The sequence below is a fragment of the Megalobrama amblycephala genome, linkage group LG1, assembly GCF_018812025.1.
Source record: "Megalobrama amblycephala isolate DHTTF-2021 linkage group LG1, ASM1881202v1, whole genome shotgun sequence".
Classification (NCBI taxonomy): domain Eukaryota; kingdom Metazoa; phylum Chordata; class Actinopteri; order Cypriniformes; family Xenocyprididae; genus Megalobrama; species Megalobrama amblycephala.
This window is the reverse complement of record NC_063044.1, coordinates 12170194-12182602: the sequence shown is the minus strand read 5'-3', so window position 1 is coordinate 12182602 and position 12409 is coordinate 12170194. Positions and strand designations below refer to the sequence as shown.

Genomic DNA, 12409 nt, shown 5'->3' with positions numbered 1-12409 from the left:
TTTTAATGTTTCCATAACCAAAACACAATCTTTGGAAAACATTTTTATCTGTGATGCATGTCATATTTCAGTAGTTCTGGCAGACAAACATGCAAAAGCTGTTACTCAAAATTATTATTAATAAATAAATAAATAAATAAATAAAGACTGATTACCAGCCAGTACCACAGTATTTCTGACACATGTTGCCAAGCAGCAGATTTGCGTCTCAATTCACAGTAAATGATCTTCATCACTGCATGTGCAGCGAGTTTATCATGCAGTTTTGAATATTCTTGTATATCCAATTTAAGTTTCATACATTTTGTTCTTGCATTTATGTTAAGTTTGTAGCAATTTTATTCTGCAGTACACAAAGGAAGATATTTGGAAAAATGTCAGTAACCACAACAGATCTCGCTCCCCATTGACTGCCGTATAGGAAAAAAAATACAAACATTCTTCTAAATATCTTCCTTTGTGTTCAGCAGAACAAAGAAATATATACAGGTTTGGAACAACTTGAGAGGAGTAAATGATGACAGAATTTTCATTTTTGGGTGAACTATCCCTTTAAACTGGACAATGACAATCATTTTCATCTAGAGCTGCTGTACAGCCAAAATGATGTTCCCTCGATCACTGTAAAGCTGTTTTGATACAATCTGCATTGTAAAAAGTGTTATATACAGATGTGGACAAAATTGTTGGTACCCTTGATAAATATGTTGAAGATGACTGTAAAAAAAATAAATCTGCATTGTTTATCCTTTTGATCTTTAATTCATAAAATTGGCAAAAATCTAAGCTTTCATTGAAGGAAGAGAATTGAAAGTGGGGGGGGGGGAAATCATATTATGAAATAATCAAATTCAGAATCAGATTCCAGCTCCATGTTGGTGCTTCTTCTCTTCAGTTCACTCCACTCATTTTCTTTAGGGTTCAGGTCAGGGGACTGGGACGACCATAGCAGAAGCTTCATTTTGTGCTCAGTGACACATTTTTGTGTTGGTTTTGATGTTTGTTTTGGATCATTGTCCTGATGGAAGATCCAACCATGGCCCATTATTGGACTTCTAGCAGAAACGGTCAGGTTTTGATTTTTTATCTGTTGGTATTTGATAGAATCCATGATACCATGTATCCAACAAGATGTCCAGGACCTCCAGCAGAAAAATAGGCCCATAACATTAAAGATCCAGCTGTATATTTAACCGTGGGCATGGGGTACTTTGTATCCATGTGTGCACCAAACCCATCTGGTGGGTTTGCTGCCAAAAAGCTCTTTTTTTTTTGTTTCATCTGACCATAGAAGCCGGTCCCGTTTGATGTTCCAGTCTTGTCTGACAACTGAATATGCTGGAGATTGATTCTGGATGAGAGCAGAGGATTTTCCTTGAAACTCTCCCTAAACAACTTGCGGGGATGTAGGTGCTGTTTGATAATTTTTTTAGGCTTTCTGAGATTCAAGGCTCAACTAATCTATGCAATTCTCCAGCTGTGATCCTTGGAGAGTCTTTGGCCACTCAAACTCTCCTCCTCACCACGCATTAGGACGGTTTAGACACTCGTCCTCTTCCAGGCAGATTTGTAACATCTTTAGTTAACTGGAACTTCTTAATTATTGCCCTGATAGTGGAAATGGGGATTTTCAATGCTTTAGCTATTTTCTTACAGCCACTTTCTATTTTGTGAAGCTCAACAATCTTTTGCTGCACATCAGAACTATATTCTTTGGTTTTTCTCATTGTGATGAATGATTAAGGGAATTTGGCCTTTGTGTTTCCTCATGTTTATACTCCTGTGAAACAGGAAGTCATGGCTGGACAATTTCATGTTCATGATCACCCCGGTGAGCTAAAAAAATTTAAATATGAATGGGAATATACTTCAGAGATATTTTACTCATAAAAAATCATCTAGGGGTGCCAATAATTGTGGCCAACGTGTTTTGGAGAAAAACATTTATTTCATAATGTGAGTTTCCCTCCACTTTCATTTTTCTTCCTTCAATGAAAGGTTAGATTTTTGCTAATTTTATGAATTAAAGATCAAAAGGATAAACAATGCAGATTTATTTTTAGTCATCTTTGATCATATTCATCAAGGGTACCAACAATTTTGTCCATGTTTGTATATAAAGGTGACTTGACAAAATAAAACACTCTTTGAATGCATAATTGTATTGCATTACGTTATTTTAAACCCCAAATCTTTTACTAAAAACATTCTTCATTGACATTTATTCAGTTATCTGTAATATGTCATTATAAAAACTAAATCAGTAGTTTCAGTGTAGCTGCTACTTCTTGATAGTAACTTTTAGTGAATTTTTTTGTTACTTATTTTTTTATTCATTATTTTATTCAAAATGACCCGATGAGAGGATGCATGAGCCTGTGTTTTCACGCAGTGTTTCAAAAGCGCCATCAGTACATTTCAAAATGTCAATTATTAGCCTTATTTCACATGTACAATGTTGCATCAAATCACTGGTTGTTGTTTTTAATGGAAAGAGTTTCCCATTTACTCCATAGTGTGACAACATGCCCCATTACAAGGTCAGTGTTTGTTTTTAATAATGAGCTATTTTTCCCCGTGCAAAAACAGTGAAAATGAGACTTTACATTTGGGTTAATTTCTCTATAGAAATTAAAGTTCTGGACTCGTCTCATATCTGGAGTCTGTCAGACCTCAGGTGTGAATAAAGGAGAAATGAATGAATGTTCAGCTGATGTTTGTCTCTCTACTGGAATCACATACAGGGGGGTATTCCAGAAAGCAGGTTATGTGACATACCTGGGTATGTTTAAGAGTAAGTAAGCGGATAACCTCAACTTTCGGTTCCAAAAATGGAGGTAACTTTTAGGGTATGTAAGTAACCATAGCAACTTGCTCTCTCAAGGGTTAGTTAGTTTAAGAGGAATTCAGATGCATGTTATATTATCAATATGGTTATATTAATGTATCTAAATTTGTTATATAGTTACAGTTATATACACAATGTTATATTATACAATATATAAATGTTTATTCAATTATAATATATGAATTTATTTTATTGTCATCTCACACATGGATCTGCTTTTTATCCTTTATAACAGGACATTTTCTATGCTATAATTTCTATAATAAAATACATATCATATATGTGATATCTTATTAAATAATTAGCATCAAACAATATTAAGAATAAAAAATGATTGCATAACCACCCAATAGGTGGTACTGTGCACCAATTAGGTTATGTAAATCGCCATATAATAAAAGAAGAAGAATGAAGTAGAATGGCGCGCTTTTTCTTAGCGTCTGTTTCCATGGTGAATCATCGATTCGTCGCTCTGTTGAGAATGTCTTGTGTGTTAACCGGGAACATACTCTGGGTTGGCTGAATTTACTCCCGGACGCATTTTTGGAACCAGCATACCTCGAGTAAGCAAGGTTTGGGTTAATCAACCAAGAGTTCAGGGTATATGTGACCGTAAGTTAACCCTGCTTTCTGGAATACACCCCAGATCAAGTTCAGCAGAAGGAAAATCAAACACAAGTGTTGCTGGAGGAGAAAGAGGACAACTATCCATGTGTTCAGATTTGATATTAGTCACTGTTTTGACAAGTTGTCTGAATAACTGAATATTCTTATTGCTTTTTGATATCTGAATATTAATTTTGTCTGTGTATTACATTGTGGGTTCTTCTTAATAGCAAAATAAGTTAAAGAGAAATGCTGTAAAGTTGACATTAGGAAAGCCAAAGCTGATGAAATGTTAAAGTAAATTGTTCAGGAAAGGGTTGTTCAGAACATACATTTCAGAATTTTCTTCTTTTTTACAATGTGAATTAATGTCATTTAACCCTAAAAATGGCAAGACCATAAAGAGACATCAGAAAATTAATTTATAGCTATTTTCCATCTTATTGGGACACACATAATACAACTTGATCATTTTTTTTTTTTTTTCAAAATATGGCTTTTAATTTTGATTTTAATGTTTGTATCCCACAGAATATGTTGCCAGTTTAGAGGTATAAATTGACTGAAAACAGATTTGTTTGGCAATGCCCTTTACCACATTTTAAACAATTTCAAAACATTTTATTCTCTAATAACTTATGATAAACAATATTTACGAATAAGTGATAAACAATACTGTATTTACAGTTTTAGAGTTAAGTAAAACACTAAATATATGAGAAAGAGACATCTTACAAACACTGTATAACCCCAATATACTGGAATATTTTCATGTTTTTCACTTGTTTACAGTTATTAACATTTCCTCTTGTGCAAAAGTAATACATTTTGAAGCAAATGCTGACATTTCACTGAAACGTACAGTGTGAACTCAGTTTAAACCAGTCCATTGACATCTAATTATCCCCTCAAAAACACAATGCTGATGAAACAGAGTCAGATCAATCAATTCAGCCTTTATTTCAAATTCACCTCATTTACAAATACAAATATTACATTGTTAATTTAACATTTCATAGAGAGAAAACACAGAAGAGCAGCAGATTATCACATTAAATCTCTTTCATCTGTAAAGTGCATCAAAGTTGAAGAAACTCAACATGTACAAATGGAAACTGAACTCGATTTTACTTCAACATGTTTGCTTTGGGATCTTGAATTATTACACATCACATTTATTTAAGTTTAACATCATAATTGTGTTCCTGTAACTAAAGTACAGAGTCAGTTTGACCTGAATCAAAGATCAAGTTAAAATCACACGGCCTACAGAGGTTCATGTCCTTCATCACATGACTCTTCACTTCAGTCTCTTACTGTGGTCTGTTTGACAGCTCTATTGCTTCAACATTAACTCAATGTCTTGTGATAAAGAGCGAACATTACAATGTGTATTACTGACAGAAGGTTGTGGCAGGAACTGTGCCAAACGTCTCTTCTGACGCAGCGTTACCTGCTCTTCACAGGTAGAACGTGCAGCCGAACACAGTGCTGGACGTGACTCTCCCGAAACTTTCAGAGCCGACGAGAAGCAAAGTCTTGAAAAGTGAGGCACAAACTGAGACGGTCTTTGCAGTCGTAGCAGCGGCGGGACGGTGTATGGAGAGGGGAGTCTGGGATTCAGAGTTGGGCTCTAGACGTTTGTCCTCGTCCTGCTTCAACTTCTCTCCAGCGTCACTCTTTAGTTTCCCCGTATCAGACGGGGCGTTCACCTTCTGCTGCGCACCACCGTTGTGTTGGAGTTCATTTCGGGCAGCAGTGAAGCGTGTCATTAGCGATGTGCGTATGGATGTGGGACATACAGGGGAAGGGCACAATATGTGACTAGTGAACAAAGCGTCAGCAGGAGACGGTTCTGCCTTTGGGATCCTGCTCTTGTTGGAGGTTCCTCCTCGAGGTATCAGCAGTCTTTCAGCAGGTGTCTTCACCAGACAGGAATCCTTCTTATAATGTCCTGTGAGGGACGAGACGCTCTCCGCCCCTTGCTGATGTGATGCGTTACTCGTTTCTGGTAGCGCAACTGAAGCGTTATAACTGCAAACTGTCTTTGTATTCAAACTAGAACGGCTTTTCCTAGTGTTTGGTGAAGCCGTCGCATCTCGACGCACGTTCACTGCTGAATCTGTGCTGTAACACTGAGCTTGTTCAGTTTCCTCAGTGTTGACATCATTCTTCCTCAGGGAAAGTCCTGTAAGTGGCGAGCCTCTGGTGACTCCTCTGGGACTGAGAACATGGAGGTTTGAGTTAGGGTGCCGTTGGCGGTCAGATTTCATGTTTCTCTGGATGTACGGAGTGTGTCTGTGACTGCGGCGGCTCCCCGTGTGACTGAAGCTACTCTGTAGCGCGAGCTCCAGGTCACATGAGTCCCAATCCGCTTCTGGTGCCACACGTCGTCCCAAGGAACGGAGCTTTTGCACATTCTCACGCTCACGTGCCAAACGCCGCTGCTCCCGCAGCTTCCTCTCTGCGTTTTCCTGTTAGGACAGACATTTGATCAAGTCTCAGTTTATTAGCAGGCAGTTCACTTTCAAAAGACAAACGCAACAACTGAATCAGTCCCAGAACAAAAAGAGTTTTACCATCTTTGACAATGAATGCAAGGAAGAATGAATTTATATGCATCAATAGATTCATCAAAATGGACATTTTCAACCGATTCAGAGAAATTCATTTTGGAGATTCTATTGAAACGTCTGTCTTAAAGGGTTAGTGCACCCAAAAATGAAAATCCTGGTTTACACTTTATTTCAATGGTCCACTTTAGACACACTATATGAACTATAAAGTAACTTTGAAACTACTATTACTGAGTAATACTCCAATTACTGACAGTTGACATGGTTGTTAAGTTACTAATAGTTATTAGAATGTCTAAAGTAAAGCACTACCAAATCCAGTCAAAATTCATAATATAATATAATATAATATAATATAATATAATATAATATAATATAATATAATATAATAAAATAAATCTTTAATGTTCCAAAATGGACTTGTTCTCCTGTGGAACAACAAGGACGAGCAAATGTCAGGATTTTGATTTTACATAAAAAAAAAAAAAAAAAAAATTTAAAAAAAGACACCGGTTCATAAAACACTCATAACTTAATTAACTTCTCATTAATGAGCAAATACACAAAAGTTTTAAAGTTTTGAATGTAACCTGTTTTTACCATGTTATTACTTCATTTAGCCTTTTAAACTTGATTTGGCAGTTTCTGTTTAAAGAGACAGTGCATCAACATCAGTGTTGAACTCACCCGTGCGGCTCTCTGGAAGCGATGGCAGAAGCCATGGAAGATCAGACAGGCCTCCTCCAGTTTGAAGGTCTTGTCATCTTCACAGAAGAACTCCACTAGAGTTTTGCTGCTCTTCTGTAAGCTTTCCAGCTCATCCTGAGCTTCCTTCAGCCTCACCTCCGCAACCTGAAGGAAGAAGAGATGGACTCACACGCTGAACAGGAACATGAGCATTTGTGAACATGATCTGGACAGACACGCACCTCTAGAAATGCTCTGGTCTGCAGCTGGATTTCAGCATCTACCTGAGCTCTGACTCTGAGCTCTGAGACTCGGCTTTGTAGTCGAGAAAGATCCTCCACCACAGACTCTTCTGACAACCTGACCACAAAAACAATCCCATCATTCGCTCTCTAACATGATCTACGTGCACGACTTGTGTTTGTGTAAAGCTGATGAAAATGATGTCACAACAAAGAAAGCCTCTTTTTAAACCATATATCTTTCTACATTAAATATAAAATATCATTTAATTTTTTTTATTTTGGGGTGAACTATGACCGACAGGCTTCATGACATTCATCCACTGATATTCTTCTAGACTGATCTAAGAAAGTTTAAAAGCTCTCAGAAGGTTTGTTTGTATCCTGACCTTGAAGCTGGACCGACGTGACTCAAGCGGCTGGGAAACATCAGCAAGTCTTTGTCCTTCTTCACAGCCTCCTGTAGGAAGAAGAGAAAAAAGAAATCACTCCTGATGAATTTGCTCTAGAATTCTGTCCAGATGATTCCATCCCATCATCATGACATCATCTTGTAGTTCTGAAGTGGAATGATGAAAGTGAGGCTCTTGTGACATCACAACACTTACCATGGCAACAAAATGGAGGAGGTTCACGCCTGGTTTGTTGGCTTTGGTGTCGGTCAGTTTGAGCAGAGAGGTAATCCTGAATCCAGCAGCATTCCCAGCGTAACCTCCCTGAGAGCACAAGAGACTCAGACTGACTTCATACAAGGAAAGACAAGCTTATCAAAAGCGGCAGAAGAAAGACTCACAGCGTTCATGTAGTTTCCCGTCTTGAGCACCAGTCGCAGGATGTAGTGAAGCTCGGGGCAGCTCAGCAGCTCTGCACAAACACCACATGAGCGTCAAGAACTGATGAACCGACACAATCAAAGACTCTCACACAAATATCAAAACTCCAGAAAAACAATAGCACAAGATCTGATACTTTGTGGTAGGGCTGCTCGATCATGGCAAAAATCATAAATCACAAATTATTTTGGTCAATACTGAAATCACGATTTTTTTAAGACAATTATTAGTGGGTGATATACTCAAAGTCTTATTTCATGATACGAGTCATTTTAAATATCAGTGAAATTTCACAATTATCAACAACTAATGCAAGCAAAAGGTCCTCAAAAAACAGAAGACAAGGAAACAGTCAGCAATACAATAAGAACAAAAGACACTAATAAAACTGACAAATAAATACAAGAGAACAAAAATATAAATGAAATAAACTGTGCTTTAGTTTTTCAAGAAGATGTACTAACAATGTATTCAGATAAGTAATAGCCTACAACAGAAAAATAACACTGCTGTATACATTAAATATAGACTAAACCTTATTAAACCGAGAAAAGTTATTCATTCAAGAGCAGTGAGTGATTTCATCTTTGTTGACAGACTGCAGCAGGTTTATTAGGCTGCTGTCACTTTAAGAGCTGCACGGATCCAAATGTACTGTTACACACACGTTTTCTTTCTTAAATTTTTACATTAATTTAAGACAAAACTGACTGTTTACGAAGATACTCAACAAAACGGCATTTCTACATTTGTGCGTGTAGGCTATTTGATCTTTTAGACACGAATCTGAAGCCCACAGTATACTTTGCTCAGAGCACACACACAGAAAGATGCCCAGAGAACAGCGTCTCTTTCACGGCTTAATGCGCCTTTAACACTGTTTAGCTGCTGTCACTTTAAGAGCTGTAAGGATACAGTATACTGTTACACACACGTATTTTTTCTCAAATGTTTACATTAATTTAAGACATAACTGACTGTGTGTACAAGGATTTTGCACCTTTAACACCGTTTGGTTTAGCAACAGAAGACAGAACACACTTATTCTGCTGATTTGTACGTCAAGTTTGGCTCAGAAAGGAACAAAATCGTGCCGCTTTGAACAGAATGTGACAGCAGCACAATAATAGTTCTACAGAGATTATCTTGTTTTCATAATCATTGGAAGCCAAAATCAAAATTGAAAAATCAATTACAATTAAAACCGCACAGCCCTACTTTGTGGCTCACATGTGAGCTTGATTTAGGAGGCGAGCTGAAGCTTTCAGAGCTGCAACAGCTCCAAACCAATCCATTGAGAGGAAGTTGTGTGACTATTTACTGTACCTTGAGCCGCTTCCAGCAGACATCTGGCCGTCACACAGAGAGAGCTCACCACAGGGTCAAACTCCTGCTGGAGGATCATGATGTCCAGACGCATGCGAAAGCTAGAGATGAGGATTGATCAGCGCTCAGTGAAAGAAACCATGATGTGTTTCTACTGGATCATTCAGTCCTGAACTCTTACCTGGGTAACTCCACCAGCAAGAGAACCAAGAGATCCGGCTCGGCCAGTAAACTACGGTCACCGCTGAACTTTTTCAGCCTGGCCTCCTGGGCAAAAGCAAACACAGTGACTTTTAATATCCAGCACTCTTCTATAGAGAGGTAGTGATGTGACTGGAGATCATGTGGAGTAACATCAGCTTCACGTCTAATTCTCTCTAATGTAAGGAAGGACAGATGTGTGTTTCTGTGAAGTGTGTCAGAGCCTCGATACCTCTTCATTATCAGGCAGTAGCTTACAGAGTTCAGCCAGTTTCTCCGCTCCGTAACGCTCTCCGGCTCCTCGTCTCACATCCTCCACAATCTCCCGAGCAGCACTGAAGGAAGAGGAAACACATGACGGAGGAATACGGATGAGTGAAGGGATCTACTTTTATCCCAACAGCCTCCAGAACAGCAAGTGAAGTAACTGACAAACTAAAGCAACGGATCAGTTTGTAAAAAAAAAATAAAATGAAGGTAAAGTGTTTAATTACAGTGAAGTCTGTAGGGCAAGTGAGCTGAAATAGCAGAAATATTAAACTTACATTTTCAACTGCCGCAGAAATATCCCAACATTCAAGCTGCGCTTTGAGTCAAGCAGCGTAACCTGCAAAAGAAAAAGATCATGAGCTCATAAATATAAACTGTGACTTAAATAATCCATACTTGAGCACTTTTATCTTAAATCGGCTTTATTTACAATGAACACCATGACTAACTAATACTCGAAATACAGTTAATTATCATACAGCTCTAACAAACAGGTAAACAATAACAAAAACGCGTATTGTGGCAATGAAAGGCCTTTGAATGAGCTTGAAAGATCGTCCACAGCACTGCAGTGTTTTAGCTTTGTGCGGAGAGATGCAATATGAACTTGCTCTTACTTTGTCCACACTGGTGTCCTGTGAAGACCTGCTGCGCCTCAAACTACGCCGAAAGCCGTCGGCCTGGTCTGGCTTGCCGCCCTCTTTTTGCCCAAAGAGCTCGTTCAGAGAGTTGAGGTCGATGGAGAGGTCACCGTCCTCATCCAGAGAGCCGGTCCACACACTCTCACGGCCCTCCACGCGCTCTCTGGGGATCTGCTCCCAGTTGAGCTTGCGAAGAGGGTTTTTGTGGCCCGAGTCAAAGCCACCGCTGACTGGAGGAGGAGGAGGAGGAGGAGGAGGAGGAGGAGCTGGGATGGAGATGCTGGGCATGACTGAACTGAATAAAACAAAAAATGTCGTCACTATTAAATCAAACCATCACCACATTTATATGCTGAAAATATAAAAAAATTACTACACAATTAGGAAGCAGCATAATTTCTTATCATAGATTCTTATAAATTTTTTAACATTGATGATGAGAAATGATTTGAGCATAAATCAGCATATTAGAATGATTTCTGAAGGATCATGTGACACTGAAGACTGGAGAAATGATGCTGATGCTTTGATCACAGGAATAAATTACATTTTAAAACAGCAAGGCCCATTTCAAATTGTAAAGTACTATGAAACTGTACTTTTAAATCAAATAAATGCCTTGGTGAACATAAGAGACTTCTTTCAAAAGCATTTTAAAAATCTTCATAATGTTTAATGAAGTTATAAACAATATAAGCTTATTGAACACAATGTTGGAAAGTGTAGGAGAGACTGGGATGATCGAGGCCTCGTCAGGGAACTACAGGCCACAACACCACAAACACAGACCTGCTGCTAATGGATTTTGAGCAAGTTTCTGAAACTGTCCCCAACATTGGAAATGAAAACCGGTATAAAGAAAAAAAAAAATAATTAATTAATATAAACAACACAAATGGTTGTAAATACACAAACACAAAAGGTTTCCTTCTCCAGTACAAATGAGAAATTACAAACGTTATTTCCTAAACATGAACATATTGCGCAATTTGTATCAGCCTGTGAACAAATTAAAATGGCAAAAGAATACTTACGATTACGATGATACAAAAGTAACACGAAATACATGCGGTAATAAGGTGAGTTAAGTGTACAGGTAAAGGATGCATATAGTAAATAAAACAGTACGTTACTGGTACTTACATCGTATTTCGTGATCGCGGATGCAAATGAAATTACAACACTAAAGTTGTAGAAGAAATTTCCGTCGACTGTATGAAATTCACACGCGTATATCCAGAACAAATCACTGCCAAACTGAATGCCGGGGAACCAAACATGAACTTCAGGTAAACTAGCAAGCTAATTTAAGTGTTCGTACACTCCCATGCGCATGCGCAAAACCAGGCGCGTTTACCAATAAGGTGAAGGCTCTTGAATATTAATTACGTAGCATGACGTTCGGCAGGTGCATTACTAGCGTCAGCAAATGGAATTGACTCTTCGCGGGGAGTTTGATTGACAGGCGATCGAACCAATCACAACGCCGAATCCTTCGTTTTGTCCGACAAAGCAAAGCAGTCAAATGGACTTGACCTTGAAAAATGGTGTGTACTGACATCTTTCCGCGGTTGAAACAACATTCCTTCTGATGTTCATTCACGTTTATTAGACGCTATAAATTATTTAGTAGGTGGATCTGTTCTCCCATTAAGATCATTTTTATTACCACACTGGCAGATCATTTTACTTAGGTAAAATGTTCTTAATTTATATTCCCCCAAGGAAACAATTTAATTTTCTTATATAGAAAATGCATCCTGTTTTAAGAATTTTTAGATATATACTTGACTTACCCCACTTTCTCTGGTTTGACATACCTCCCACTCTGAAATGGAAAACCCAGAGTTTTCAGGCCATTTCAAGTTTGATTTTGACGTGACATAAAGCAGTAATATCTAAGTGACAGCTGTTTACTTACTTTTTAACTAGTCTTCCATTAATGCCATCATTGTCTTCATTCAGGGCGATTTGACAAAAATGTGCACGGAAACAAGAAGTGGGATTTATCGCACTTAAAGGTGCAATATGTAATATTTTTGCAGTAAAATATCTAAAAACCAGTAGGCCAGTATTATATATTTTGTTCACTTGAGTACTTACAATATCCCAAATGTTTCTAACAATTTGTAAATCATGAGAAAATTGCAATTTTAACCAAGGCTCTGGGATGTGTGAG

General features: G+C 38.0%; 1 protein-coding gene across 1 annotated transcript; it reads right to left on the bottom strand.

The window, feature by feature from the left end:
* Positions 1–4191: 4191 nt before the first annotated feature.
* On the bottom strand, positions 4192–11680 carry LOC125263173 (FH2 domain-containing protein 1-like). Its single transcript, XM_048182096.1, has 12 exons — positions 11374–11680; positions 10207–10525; positions 9865–9926; positions 9552–9654; positions 9300–9385; positions 9119–9219; positions 7753–7823; positions 7568–7675; positions 7349–7419; positions 6960–7077; positions 6718–6882; positions 4192–5928 (listed from the first exon to the last, which is right to left on the bottom strand). Exons 2-12 carry the CDS (start codon positions 10516–10518, stop codon positions 4915–4917), a joined length of 2211 nt encoding a protein of 736 aa, XP_048038053.1. The 5' UTR covers positions 10519–10525; positions 11374–11680; the 3' UTR covers positions 4192–4914.
* Positions 11681–12409: the final 729 nt, after the last annotated feature.